Source organism: Copidosoma floridanum, unplaced genomic scaffold, assembly GCF_036245765.1.
Source record: "Copidosoma floridanum isolate Cflo_tuat_1 unplaced genomic scaffold, Cflo_Japanese_pri ptg000022l, whole genome shotgun sequence".
NCBI classification, from domain to species: Eukaryota; Metazoa; Arthropoda; class Insecta; order Hymenoptera; family Encyrtidae; genus Copidosoma; species Copidosoma floridanum.
This window is the reverse complement of record NW_028321899.1, coordinates 6,737,322-6,752,677: the sequence shown is the minus strand read 5'-3', so window position 1 is coordinate 6,752,677 and position 15,356 is coordinate 6,737,322. Positions and strand designations below refer to the sequence as shown.

The window sequence follows — 15,356 nt, the reverse complement described above, 5'->3', positions numbered from 1 at the left end:
TCTCCTTTTTTTGTAGTGACAACACTTTGGACTGCCACTTTAGCCTTATCGGGGTCAAAGTTCGCCTTCATAGTCTTCAGCACCGTTACAAAGGTCTGCCCTTTCAGCCATCTTTACTACTACTGTTGTTGTGGGGTCCACTTTTTTCTTCTGGCTTGTTTTGTCATTCAGGGGAATTTCCTCTTGTTTGCCACTACCTGTCTTCTTTTTCTTTAAAGACATAGTATGCTGGCGTTTTTCAGGGCTGTCCGATGGGCTCCTGTTTCTCTTACTTCGTTCTATTTCCTTTAAGGCAGTGTTCAGGGTTCGTTTCTGTACATGCCGACGGAAATTATCTCGCCTTTTTTCCCTCCACTGCAGGGATTCAAATGACGACTTCCAAGCGTTCATGTACAAATCTTCTTCAGTAAGACAGCGTTCTCTTAGCACCTCTGCCTCTTGAAGATGCTTAAGCGCCGCTTTGAGCCCATTTTTAACAGCGTTCGCTGTGTTGCCGTACTTATCATTAATCAGTTTTAGCGTCTCTGTAATGTCATTCGTTGCTGATTGGACTTTATCAGCAACTTGCTGTCGCTTTTTTCCGAGCCTAGTGGCACTTTCTTCTAAAGAGGCAAGCTCTTCCTGGGTCTGGTTGCTAAATACCGACACCTTGCTAACCTCGGTGTCGTTAGTGCCTATACTCGACAGGCTTCCTCGTCGTCCTTTGTCTGAAAAGAAAGGCCATGGAACATTTAGCAGTCCCTGTTGGCCATGAGACACGTCTTTGTGGCCCCCCCCAGAATCCGTGGGGCCTGCGTCAGTCACCCGGGCTTTCACCGGATCGGAACTGACGGCGGATTCCCTCAGAGAGGTTACCGCCTGGGGTACCTGTTTTACATCGACGTTTTTCATTTTGGCATCTTTTAAGTTTCGTACTGACCCGCGAAGGCCAGCACTACCCTTTTTTTCCTAAAAATAAGCATTTGGAAAGGGTTAAAACCAGGGCAGCAGCCCTCTCTGTTACCAGAGAGAGATGCTACTTGCTCGGGCCGGCCGGGAGTCGCCACTCTCCCTCAGTCCCACCCGCGGAGACTGCCCTGGCGTTGAGTAACCAGTGTAAGAAGGGTGTTCGTGTGTAATGTATGTATTTGTTGGTACACAACGATCATCCCAGCGAGACGAGCGGCAGGCGTACAGTCCCGAGACCACGCAGACAACCCAACAAAACGGGCTGGCGTAAGGCACTAAGGTGCCGCCATATAGCCTCCTCAGTGGTAGTAAGCCTAGATTAGTCGGCCCACCACGTCTTTTTTGTTCATGAGGCGTACAGCCATATCAGATGTGGTTACCCAGACTTACCCGGGCCTCATCATCCGGCTTCACCCGTGGCCGGGCCCCCAACGCAAGCCCGGAAAAGGACCCGCCACACGCAACCCAGAACAATCCGTAAGTGTCCCTGTGTTTGTTTAGTAAGAGTGTGTGATGCATGTATCTGAGAAGAATGTTTTAACCGCCGCTTACTTCTATACACGACGGGTGCTAGTTTTTGTTGGCCCGCATCAAGCAATGGAGTGCCACCCACGGAAGCAGCAAAAAGCAAAGAACAAGGAGCACAAGCAGAGCCGGCCCATACATCCACACCGATGGAGGCAAGGGGCACTAGTCCCCCGTCCACACCGCCGCAGATACACACGCCAGCGCCACACACGCCCCCCGATCCAAGCCCCCGACCACCACCATAGAGAGCCACCTCAGCTGCCCATCGTCACCTCTTATTTCAAGAGGATGCCCCTATCCGCCACCCGGGGAAGCGCCCGGTATGGAGAAACTAGCGAAAACCCCACCCGGGAGTAGTAGTAGTAGTAGTAGTAGTAGTAGTAGTAGTAGTAGTAGTAGTAGTAGTAGTAGTAGTAGTAGTAGTAGTTGTAGTAGTAGCAGCAGCAGCAGTAGTAGTAGTAGTAGTAGTAGTAGTAGTAGTAGTAGTAGTAGTAGTAGTAGTAGTAGTAGTACTAGTAAATTTAGTTAATTGTTCAAACTTAGTCATCGAGTTTTGCATGTTTCTACAAACGATGTTTTCGTACTCTGTTATTAGTTAGTATTACAATCCAATTACCTTTATCAATCATTTTTGAATATTTGTGATAAATATAATTCCGTATCAAACTTTTTAGATGTTAGAAAACGTCTTTGTGAAAAATACTTTTAAACAGCTCCAAACTTTAATCCACCACTATGTTATACCTACATATGTTTCATATACATATGATATAAAGTGAGACGAAAGATAACCAGCTATAAACCCTAGCTAGTGCTAACCTCAAGCCCTGTTTCAAATACTGATAAATCAACCTGGGCCCGACCATGGCTACCTACCTTGCCCGCTCCCTTCCCCAGCGAGCTGGGTAGCCCCACTAGAATTTCCAATCGGGTCAGCTTTTGGAATTCGTTACCAATTTCCCAATCAAATGCATGCATACTCCTTGAAAAACACTAATTGTAAGCTTACAAGCGTACAAGCAATTGATCAGTTGACTCCGAGTAAGAGAGCAAGAAAGGAGGCGATGAGTGTCTATGCAAGCAGTTTGCCTTAAGGCTCGCTCGCAGAAGCTGCCTAGTTCTGCTGCAGTTAGACTTCAGCTTCTCTTTTATTTTTAGTTTCTTTCGATTGAAAATTGAAGTTTGGGTGTCAAAAAAATCTTCAGTTTCTTACTTTGGTTGATCTGATACTTGCACATTAAAAGAGTTTTTCCTTTAATTTCACGTTATATCTGATATAGTTTAAATTTGTTAAACCTAATGAATTTTCGTTAAATGAAATAATAAAGTACTTTTTTTCTTTCTCCAGCTTTTTGCTAAAGTCTTTTCGTTTCTCATCAGTTAATCTTAAGTCAAAACCTGCTTAGAAACATACAGTTCACTCAGAGATAAGCTTCACAATCATTTTCTTCTCTACTTCAACTACTCTGACCTTTTTCTACAATGGTTGAAATACAAATAATGTTATCTGATAATGTATAGGCTGTATTCTACAATACAAAGGTGAAAACTCAAGCGACAGGCTCATGATGATTGGCGGAAAAATTAGCGTTACATTATCAGAATAAATCTGTTGGAAAAATTTTCAATGACTTATCTTGCTTGGAGCAATAGATCACAATTAAAAGTGCAAAATCTAGGAAATTATATCTATTTAATAACAGGGCGTCGTTAGTTCTGAAAATGAGCATATATATCATACAATATTGCATACCATTTGCTAGTTATACTGAGATTAAAATCAGCATAATCATAGTATTATGAATTCAATAAGAGTCTCACATTCTTATTTTACATTGACAGAACATGTTAACGTTAGCACCTCTATTATTCTTTTGGTTTTGTTAAAAAGCTAATATGAAGTAGCATGGCTTTTTTAACTGATTAATCGTCTTGACTTTCCAGATATGTTATGAGTTTTGAGTTAGAGTGGTGATTCATAGAAGTAGGGAAACTTATATACATGAACTTACTTTTTTCTATTTAATCAAGCAATCACTTTTCACCTCGGCGTTTTATTTTTAATCTTAGACCTGTTACAAATAGAATGTTTTTACGTGTTAGTTGTCTTTTCTGTTAACATGTTCACAGTTTGACTGTTCATCGTCGACTGACTGCTGAAGTGCATGCAGAACTACTGATGTAGTAGTTCTTATTGTAATTTAAAATCTCAATTATGATGAAGATTTTGAATGTTACCTTACAGCTACGAGTTCTTCGTAAAAATTGTCTTAATTAAGGGGGCTCCTTCGCGAAAGTCCCCAAACAGAGATATATTATTTCTTGTAAATAAAAGTCTACTGAATTTAATGGTGGTCTAAATTATATTTCGAATGGGTCAAAATTTTGAGAAATCCGAGCTCAAAGTTGTAACTATTAGCACGTGTTCCTATGGGGCAGCGTGAAAAACAATTTGTTTTCGTTTATAATAAACCTAAATTAAAAGTCCCAGCAGACTGAATATATACGTTTTGTAGATAAAGTCTTCCTCTGTAATATGCTGTATTAAAAATTGTGGATAAAGGACCATTTTAGCGAGATATTTGTGATGGAAATAAATAAATAGTGTCCGGGAGGTCAGGAGGTCACGTGGGTAGCAGACGTACTTGTTCACGACATATATATACCATATACCTATATATTACATTGCTATACTACACCAACACAGGTGGTCTGGTCTGGTCGTCTGGTGGTGTACCCTCGTATGCACTAGACTGGTCAAAACAATAATTAATTTTTCGTACAAAGTTAAACTGCACACATAAATATCATTTTTCCCACTTCATACGTTATTAAAAATATCATAATGATTTTCAGACACATTTGTTTATTGAAAAACTAAACTTTATTTTTTGTTTGTCTTTGACCTCAGCAGTAGTCGTAGGAGCCCCCTTAATGTCTTGATTCCAACAATCAGCAATTGATATTACGTTACTCTTTCGCTGTACCTCACTTCTGAACGTAGTCCAAGACTATTGATGTTCGAGAAATACACTCGGGTTGCCTCAACCAACACACTATGTCAGACGAGTACAATCTTCCCGTGGGATACGTTGGTCAAAAGTTGACTGAAACCTTAAAGGAGAGGTAACAGACGTTGAAAGATCCATTTTTATCTTGATGGGGCGTTTTTATATCATTGGAAAGAGCTAAAGAGGCTTCTGATCGAATTAGGTCAACCAATGAGCAATATTTTTGCAAAACTGCGTTAATAGCAAAAACACTACATTAGAACAACGATGGCACAATTTATGATTTTATACACTAAAAAATAACAATACAACAGTATCAATCGCATTTTTCTGACAAATGCGGTTAAGATTTTGGATCAGTTATGTTGTCACCTTACATCAGCTATAAAAGCAACACTAAATACAAGTTTTAGTGTGACTTATAAGTTTACAAATTTTGCAACTAATTCTTTTAGAAACTTGATAAACTGATTTTTAATATAATGAAACAATTTATTAATTGCATTTTTAAACATGCTACACAATTTTGTAGTTTTAGAATTAACGGGAAAGTAAATCCATTCATCCTTACATACAATATAATTTATTAATACATGTATACATACAAGGTGCGTAACAATGAGGCTGCGTGCACTACATGTCACTATAATACAACGCAACTTTACGCTTCCAGTAGTAGTGTTGTTGTATTCATGCATATGATTATGATATATACGAGTCACTGGTTATATGAGCGAATGGGCACGTAAAAGATGGACCTCGAAGCTAACCAGTTGACAGTGAGCCAGTCGACTCTTTAACTGAAGTGTACTCTCTTTTTTTCAATTCTGGTTTCTTTCATAACTATGCACTTTCGTATGCAAAAATCCAACCTTAAAATCCAGCGCGAGTATTTTATCTGAACTTTCTCAAAATTTTTTATTTTATTTCAGTCTGCCAAATATTTCCTCCCCTTAATATATTTAACTCTTTATCAGGTAATTAAATAACATTAATTTTCGTTTTAAATCCTCGTTGCAAACTCTTTAACCTATTTCCCATTTTTTTCTGTTTGCCATTATTTCTTTTAGATTTAATTAATCAATATCGTATGTCAAGTCCCTTTTTCTGTTAAATTTGAAATCCAAGTATTCAAAATTTTCAACTTCAATACATCCTTTCTTAAAGGTACAATTTTGCTAGTTTTGCTTACCTTTATTGCTGAAAATCCAATTCTTAGTCGTTTGAAAGCTTATATGTAATCCTCTGTTTTTGCAAAACTTTCTTAGAGTATCTATCATATTCTTTATGCATCCCTATTGAAATGTTATAATACTTTATCATTTGCATATATTAATGACCAAATGCTAAGATTTTTAATTTTCACCTTTCCTTTGTTTCTTTTCCTCAATTTCCTCCAACTCTACAATAAAAATAGAGAAGAAAGCTGGACTCACCAAGGAACATTTTTTAAATTTTTTGGTAATCCACAGTTCCTTAGAATGTATATTTTTATCCCTGATTCTAACCTTAGTTTCTGTATTTAACTCTGTAGTTTTCTTACTTAAATTTAGACTAAAAACTTTTTGACACTAATATTCCATAATATTACATCATTAACCATATCGAATACAACTAAAAAGTCCACTAATGGAACAGGTACTTTACTTCTGTGTGTCACATGATTTAAGACACATACGTTACTTATTGTGAACATATTTTTGGACCAAGTCCAGTTTACTTATTGTAATTTTTTACATAAACCGTACATGATAAAAGCAATAGCAAGATCCCCCTGTAATTCTTCGGATTATCTTTGTCCCCTTTCAAATGCAGCAGAATCTGCATAGGTGTGTTCCAATCTTTCAGAATCTTCTCTTCCTCACAAACTTTTAAGATCATTTCTGCTAATTTTTTTTAACTTCTACAAACAACTACGCTTTATTTAGGATTCCATCAGAGCCTGCCGCATTTTTCTTTTTTAATTTGCGTACTGCTAAATAGACTTTTTGTATGTAAAGGCGTTTTTTCACTCTCGTTTCCATTCTTACTTTCTTATAGAATCACACGCTTAACAAATTTAAATTTTATATCCCCCAGTAAATCACCAAAATTTTTTGTACTTTGCAGCAAACCTCTCTCAATTAATTCTTCGCTTTCAAATAATAATGCTTGGTGCCTAATTTACACCATAAAATCTCGTTCTTAGACCTTCTTTTCATAGTTTTACACTTTCTGTCCCTTCAAATTCTATACTTCTGATTCCTATCTTGCAATTTTATTTTCTTTTTAACCATTTAATTTAACACTTGGTTTTTAAGTTCGTTCTGTATCGTTTTTATGTTGTCTATATTACAATCCATCGGTTTTTCTGTTTAAGCTTTGTATGCCTTAACCCTTCCCTCTAATAAAGAATGAACATCCTTGAAAAAAAAACGTACTTCTATATTTTCCATATTAGATTATTTATGTTGACATTATTAAGGTCTTCTCATTGTAATATAGTTTTAGCAGTATATGATCTGACTATTCTACTTCCAAATATAAAACTGTTAATCTAGTCAAGCATATCCTAGTTGACAATTAATAACTGACTTTCCATTCGTTTCTACACAAGTAAACTTACCTTCAGAATCTCCCAAATCCATGCCATTCATTAAACACAAGCTCTCATTATTTATTCTATTTACAACCTGTACACCCACATTACTTACACTACTATCTTAACCACTTTTTTCCCAAATTTTTACCAAATCCTTAAACCCTCCACACCTCAAATTTTTTATCTTAATGTAATAATTCTCTCCATACAGCTTATGTATTATCAGATTTTTTTATCTTAAAAAATATAGATTCTTCAAAAATTTTGATGTATTTACTAACCCCCTCCCCTATTACACAACAAAATGATGTTTATCTCTCTGTTTTCCTTATCCATACTTGTAATATTATATTTAATAATTTTTGTTTCTGAGATGTTGACTAACTTATATTTTTCGTTGTACAAGTACTTTTTCATACCGATAATAAAACTGTTTGTTGCCTTCCCCTTAAATCTGCATCTTACCACATAAACTGCTCCCAATACAAAATCACTTAAAAAATTATTTTTAACATTTTTCTAGTTCTTCCCTTCTAGCCAGGTATAAGACAGGCTTACAAAGTTGGCCCTTTCTATGCACATGAAAATTCCCTATTCTTATTACATATTTCTGCCATATTCGGGAAAATTCAATTGTGATTGACACCTTCTTGAACCTCGCATTTAACGTTGTTTGCTTTGCATCGGTTGTTGCAACTAGTGTCTCTTTTTTTTCTTGCTCTCCTTTGCACTACCACTTTTTTACCTAATGACATTCCTCTTACGATATCTTTTATCAGTGCTAGTTTCATGTTTTCAACCTTTTGTCGCTCATCTTTCTCTTTCACCAATTCTTTAAGTTTGTATAGAGGTTGATCTTTGTCTGTATGAGCATCAGTATTTATGTGACAATATATCTATGCAACAAAACATAATATACAAAAAAAAAACATGATGAAAATGCAATGTTCAACTGTGGTCTCTTATTCAATAGTAAGCATTATTTATAATAAACAAAAACACTAGAGCGTATTGCGCATTTGTCGTTCAGTGCTTGATTATTAATTAACTTATAATTTATTAAAAAATTGGAAGACTACAGCATTCTAGATCATTTGGTTATTAGCTTTTGTTCATTAACTATAATTATAAAAACTTTGAATGTGAGAAAACTTGGTTGTACTCAATTATTTTGTTTAAGGTACTTGTTTATTAATTGACAATTTAATTAATTTAAGACGACAAGACTAGAGCAACACGTTAAGTTGGTATTGGTATTTTGATTCCTAGGACTCTTTTCAGCTTTTTCCATATCAAAGACCTTTTTTACTTTTAACTTTTCGCCCTAACCGCACGGTGTGCGAGTCTTTCGTGCGGGCCCGTTGCAAAGTTCCCCTCAGATGACTTGGTCATCCATCCTACTGGGTACTATTTACAGGGCGCAGCGATTGTCTCAAGGACACGTCAGCTATTATCAAGTTTAATAGAAAGATATTTTCATATAGACCATATAAGTAGCTGTACCGACCACCTTTTTATAACCAACAGTGACTTAACCCAGTGAGCTGGCCAGGAGTTTGCTTTTCTTTGAAAAAGAAGCCTCTGGAGGTCCAGACATTGCCAGAAAAATCGATTTTTAGTTATAAAAATCGGATGAGTATCTCTGGCTAGGAGGCTAGCATGCTAATCACTAAGCCATTGAAGCTCTGACTCGTTAAATTAACGCTATTATTTATTGAAAACAAAAAGATTTCAGTACCCTAAGTTTTTGGGTTGAAGATGCTTATTTATTATTTATCATTATTATTTATCTATAACGAATACACTTAAGCTCACTGGATTCAGGTGGTTAAAGGTGATTAAATTTAGTTGGTGCTTGTTTATTAATTGATAACATTACTAAAAACAAAAAGGAAAATTGCAACTCTTGTTACTACGTATCTGACCTTAGTGAGTGTTATTGATCTTTATTAAAAAACGTTATTAGTGTTCGTTAGAAAGCAGCAAGTATTCTTAGTTTTTAACTGACACAATAAACTCATGCTTTTTCTTCGGAGCCGTTGATTTATAAAATCTAAATAAAAATTAATTATGAATCAAATTGTTGTAAGCATGAATTTGTTTTATCAAACATTTCAAAAGAGTAGCTCTAAAGAAAAGAGAAGAAAAAAATCGCAGGTGCAATTCAAAGATATGATCATCAAAAACGAAAATGATTTAAACCGCTTGGCTACGGCATGGTATGAATGCGGAGGTATATATGTAATGTATAAGCTGTATAAGCCGTAAAGCGGGCTTGGACTGACCATACATATATCACATGAAGAGGGTCAGTATAAGCAGGGGAACTGGGGTAGAGACTCTTCCGATCTGTACTCCAGTTGCGCCAGCCTACAGCTTGCGATTTTCTGGAGTACTGAACTCTGATTTGAGGGAAATTCCATGCCGTCTCGTCTGACATCACTTATTATAGACGTAAAAAGAGTGGTTTTAAATGTTTGTAGATCATTACTTTTTCTTGAGTAAAAGAGAAAAAAACTTTCAGTCGAAAATGAATATATGGCCAACTATTTGCTTTTACATCGATGTTAACAGCAGAAGCTGTAAACTACGTTTTAACTATAGTTAATTTTCGTCATAAATGTACATTGTCTAATAATATATAATGATATGATATAACAATATGTTGCTGGTGCAAGTTAATGACAATGACACAAGTGAATTATAGAAACAATGTTTTAATCATATGATCACTTATGAGGTTCATAAATTAATACTGCTGATAAACTTTTTAAATCATACAGTAATTCTGCATTGTAATAAGACAATTTCTCATAGTTTTGTAAAGAAGTATAAATAACTATTTGATAGGTGATGTACATTACTTTTTTAGCATATGAATAATTGTAATGCAAATTAAGCCATGCCTTAATTATACATTGAGTCGTAAGGCAAGACTGATTGTATCGTAATTGCTATGTAAGTTGGTTTTGAGGGGATAAAATAATTTGTTGAAGTGCACGTGGCGATAATATTGCTAGTTCTTAAAACACTGAAGTTTCAATATAATTCACATATAGTACCATTGAACTTAGATCTTAAAACTTGGCATTATTTTGACCTGTTACTTGCGTAAAAATTGTAGATTAAGATAGAATAAATTCAGATAATTATATTTATATAGAATGATATATAGTATTTCATAAAAATGTTTGCCACGTAAGTAATGTTATTAGTAATAATGATGTAGTAAACGAATAAAAAAACATGTTGCATTCTCTTTATCGTCTGCTGCGCAAGCGCAGTATACGTCAGTTTAAAATCCTGTAGACGATTTTGTGGTTGTATAAATCATCATGCATGAAATAATGATTACTAAAAATATCCTCGTCAAGAAAAACCATATAAACTCTTTTTTTTACTTATTTACAGCTTTTACTAATACAGTCAATTAAAGTTATGGTTTGACTTTAAGATTTTATCAAAAATTGTTGTGCGGTATTTGCCTACTTTACATGAAGAACGCTATAATTTTCCCAGGGGCTCATTCTCTTTCGAACCACCGGAGATCACTAGGAGAAATTTACATAGCGAAGATGAGCATTTCTACGTTTGATGTGCACTTAAAAGCTCTCTGTTTTGAGAAAAAGTGAAATTCAAGGCACACCTATAGAATACAGTTTTCTTTTCCTCACACATGCTGAAGTATGAGAAAATTCGTAAACATCCGAAAGTTAAGGGATACTAATTATTATTTAGCTTTTTTTAAAAATTTGGGCAATAGCACGAAATCCAATTTATTAATTGGAATTAAATTAAAAAAAAAATAATCTGATTAACACAAAAGAGGGTTATTAGGTATTTTGCTTATAATTTCTTTTTTTTTTTCACGTGTAAATTATTAAAACTCTATAGAAACGCTTTTAATTTTCTCAAATTAGGCATTTGTTTAAGCACTGATAAAATTTATAATGTCGACTCCGTCAAAAAATTCAGCTGATTTAAGTTAAGGCTTCAGACGCAAAAAATCCGTTCCGATGGATTTCGAAAAATCACTTTAAACCGCTGGAACTCTTCAATGTATGTGAATATTTTTAACCTTATCAGAGCTTAAATTAAGGAAGTTGTTTTTAACTACATATGCCGCACAAATATGTATGTGTACAATATTAAGGTTACGTTAGGTATCGCAAAAAGATTTTATGTATGATCCTATACTCAATAAATGAAAGTGAATGTCTATGCGTGTACATATACGTACGTAAAAATATACATCCATCTACTTACATATGGCTTGTAATCAGCTAAAAATGCGACGTTGTCATATGCGTGATATTGGTTATCTTTCAAAATCAAACAGAGACCAGTTTTTGGACAATCAGTATTTTTCAGCAGTTTTTCAATTGTTATTCGGTACTCGGTAAGTTATAGTTTTTAAGATAATGAGACTAAATAGCATTGCTCCTACGTTAAAAGGTGATAAAAATAAGTAATGTTATGATGATAATATTCAATAACTACGTGGTAAATCGATTTAAAATTTTGTACACAAAACTTCCAACATTTATATGAGTTTTGCTGAAAATTTCGTACCCTTTTTGATACTTTTGATTTAGGAAACAACTACCTCAACGGATTTTGAGGATTGTGAGCCGCACCCGGGAGGATATTTTTTTCATTTTTATTTATTTGTTAAGAAATTTCCTTGCAATAGAAAATATATGAATTTAGATTGTGTATCGTAAGTATATTTTTTATCGAGAAAGGGCATGTATGGATGGTTTTAAAGAGTACTCAAATAAAAGTGCCGCCATCTGTATATATGCGCCAATTGATACGATGATAAATGTATCAATACTGTTTGTAGACTTATTAGAGCCATATTAAATGTCTTTTTTGTACGTTATGTTCTAAGTTATGTTCGTACGTGGTTTCTATACTAAACGCATGATGATTTATAAAAGTCAATACTATGATACGCATGTCTTCTCATTCACGTTTAAACGTAGATTGTACGTAAGTCAACAAACAGTTGTTATTCTTTGAAAAATGCTCGTACTTAAGACAGAAATAATTGTGAAAGCTCGTTCGAAGCACTGTACTTAAAGCTCTGATAAAGTTATAAATAATAATTGTATAAGAAGTTACGGCTTATTTCCCACCAAAAAATTGTAAGGATCAAGATTTTTATAACTTCAGCTATAACATTTCATGAAACGTATATATTTTAGCGAAGTAAGATTTTAATAACAGTTTATTAAATATTTGTCAATTTAAGCGCTGATGAAGCTAAAAATGTTCTCGCAGTCAAGAGTTCCAGTGGTTTGAAGTGATTTAAGAAATCTAATGGAACGGATTCTTTGAGTCTGAATCCTTAACTCAAATCAGCTGTATTTCATTACGGAGTCAACATTTTGAATTTTATCAGTGCTGAAACAAAAGCTTGTTTGAAGTACTTTAAGAGTGTTTTAAAAGAATTTTGATAACTAATCTAGAAAAAAATAGAATGAGGGAAAGAGTTAACCCGCTTTTGTGCTAGTCGAATTTGTCTTTATTCGTATAAGTTTTTCGAAAATTTTTTTTTTGAAAAGTTTTTTTCTTCCCTCAAAATAAGCTTTAGTTTCGGCGATTAGCTGTTAATTTGTCTGACATTTTTTTCCAGCGTGCATTCTTTTCAAGTCCCAAAACAGAAGAAAGTCGCTAGGGTCCAAATCTGGTGAATAAAGTAGATAAAGATTCGTGCCTAGTTCGAGTAATTTTGCCATTGTCTTAATTGATTTGTGGCAAGGTGTATTGTCTTAATGACGAAGAACTTTTTTTCTTTTAATAAGGTTGTTTCTTTGTGATTTGTTCCTTCAATTCATCTAATAGCTTAGTGTAGTAGTTGTTGTTTATCGTCCAGCCTTTTTTTAAGTAATCAGTAAACATAAGACCCTGCACATCCCAGAAAAGAGATTCCAAAATCTTGCCAGCCAACTGCAGCATTTTTGTACGCTTTGGATATGGCTCACCTCGTTCAGTCCACTCGGATGACTGTCAATTTCTCTCTGGAGTGTAGTAATAAATCCATATTTCATTCATTGTGATGTATTGACGAAAAAACTTGGCTTTATTACGGTTAATTATCTTCAAACAGTGCTAAGAATCATCGACTCATTTTTTTTTTTTTTTTTATCAAGAGTCAACAAGCGCGGCACTCATTCCGCACACCTTTTGCGTATTCAAATATTTTTTTAAACTAAAACGAACACGTTCCTTGGATATGATCAGGGTCTTAGCTATCTTGATCAATGTCATTTTTCGACCATTCAAAATAATTTGTGTACTTTTTTGGTGTTTTCATCCATGACAGCCTCTTTGGGACATCCACTGTTTTCATCGTCTTCGATGCTCATATCACCTCATTTAAACTTTGCAAACCACTTTTCCACCGTTAATTTTACATGTGCAGAGTCTGAATAATGTTTATCAAACCATGGTTTTGCTTCAATCATACTTTTTTCCATTTTTCGAACACTAATAAAAGTTAATTTACTTCTAATGCTATATCTCGCAAACCAATGCGCAACGGTTGGACAACTGAAAAATTTTTACTTGTGTCTAGATAAGGTTAGTATTAACTGAAAACCATGGGGATTTAATCCTAGTAACGCCATCTGTATATCAGCCTACAAATTTTTCAGCCCACCTGGTATATCGTCTCACATGTTACGTTAAAGACTCGGCTGTCATAGCTCGCTTGTTCTCACGATTTGTAGCTTCAACTCTAAATGTAACAGTAAATTTAATTTTTCCTAAAAACCCATATTTTTTGTAATTGTTTGTTCTAAAATTATTTTATCATTCCAAGCAATAACGCATACCTTATTTAATATGAAGATATAAGTATTATGTTTCCTTCATTTTTATATTGATTTAAATAGCTTTATTCCATATTGTTTTAAAGTTCCACTACTACTTAAAGCTTAAATAACCTAGGGCAGAAGCTTTAAACATCACAACCATTGTCATTATGTGATAAATGAATCTCTTTTAGCACCTAAGCATTGATTTAATTTTTTCTGCGTATTATAATTTAATATCTTGTAATTTTTATTTATTAATAATTCTTTGAACTAACAAGGACAGTACTATGATGTTCTTTATTACTTTTTCAGATACTTGAATGGAGAACAAAGAATGGTTTATTTTCCAGTTGTTCCTATTTATTGCAACTTAAAGTGTTGCTTTAGCCAGACGATTATCAAGGTATTCAAGTAACCATAAGGCGTTATCCATTACAAAAACAAAATAAATATGAAAACTAGTGTGATTACATTTATTTTACTTAATGTTATTAATTTTTCGTTGGTCTCTTCAAAAACAAATGATCGACGAAGACCTATTTTTTTAAATTTCTTTGCTGTATATGTACCTGCTGGGGATAAAGTTGCAGCTAATGTAGCTACCAAGTATGGCTTCAACAATCATGGAAAGGTATCTTTAATCACTTATACTAATTTCTTTTCAATTACTACTGTTTCCTCATTTAGAAATAAATGCAACACGTTCCAAAACAAAAGTCTTTTTTATAATGACAAATTCTTCTACATAACATTCATTTTATCTCTTTTCGTATCAAAAGAAATTGAAAAAAAAAAAATTTGTCTTCCTGCATGTACTTATCAACATATACTTGTCGTATGCATTTAATAGCTACCCAATAAGTATAACGGAGTAGTTCTCTAACCATTTTTTTACATGAAAAGTTTTTTGATAAGTCAAAATAAGAAATTATATTGAGTGATGAATTTAATAAATAAAAAAAAAAAATTACGAAAAGAACCAAAATTATTTCTTATAACACTTGTAGTTAGCACAAAATTACTTTTGTTTTTTTAATAAAGAATTTGTTTTTGTGGGCTATGTTCCAAAATGCAAAATATTATGATATTTAGAATTTTTCATTTACAAAGACACTTAGTTATATTTTTTTTCTGGCATTCAGGACAATGAGTTAATTTTAAAACTCAAACACAAAACATACAAAAAATGGTGGTCGAGCTTTAACCAATGAACAACAAAAGACAAGTAGGAAAAAAAGTACTTTCTTTATAAACAGAGACAAAATACGTGATAAAAAAAACAAGCAATCCTATGTGATCAAATGTTTGAAAAAATATTAAGAACTATGAGTCGATAAGCAAGAATAAAACATAGTATGAAACAGGAAAAAACTGAAACACGTGACGGTAAGTAAATAATTCCGCATGTGAGAAAGAAAATTGGGAATCTCGAAAGAAAAAATCGCCCACAGTCAACCTAAACTA

General features: G+C 34.0%; 1 protein-coding gene across 2 annotated transcripts in view; it reads left to right on the top strand.

Moving 5' to 3' along the window:
- The window catches only part of Fur2 (furin-like protease 2), a 918,757-nt gene that overhangs the window by 108,874 nt on the left and 794,527 nt on the right, over positions 1–15,356 (top strand). For both annotated transcript variants that reach the window (XM_089595005.1, XM_089595006.1), the window contains exon 2: positions 14,205–14,523. In XM_089595005.1, the coding sequence (XP_089451131.1) occupies positions 14,344–14,523 (180 nt within the window). In that variant the 5' untranslated portion in view covers positions 14,205–14,343. The remainder of the gene's footprint in view (positions 1–14,204; positions 14,524–15,356) is intronic.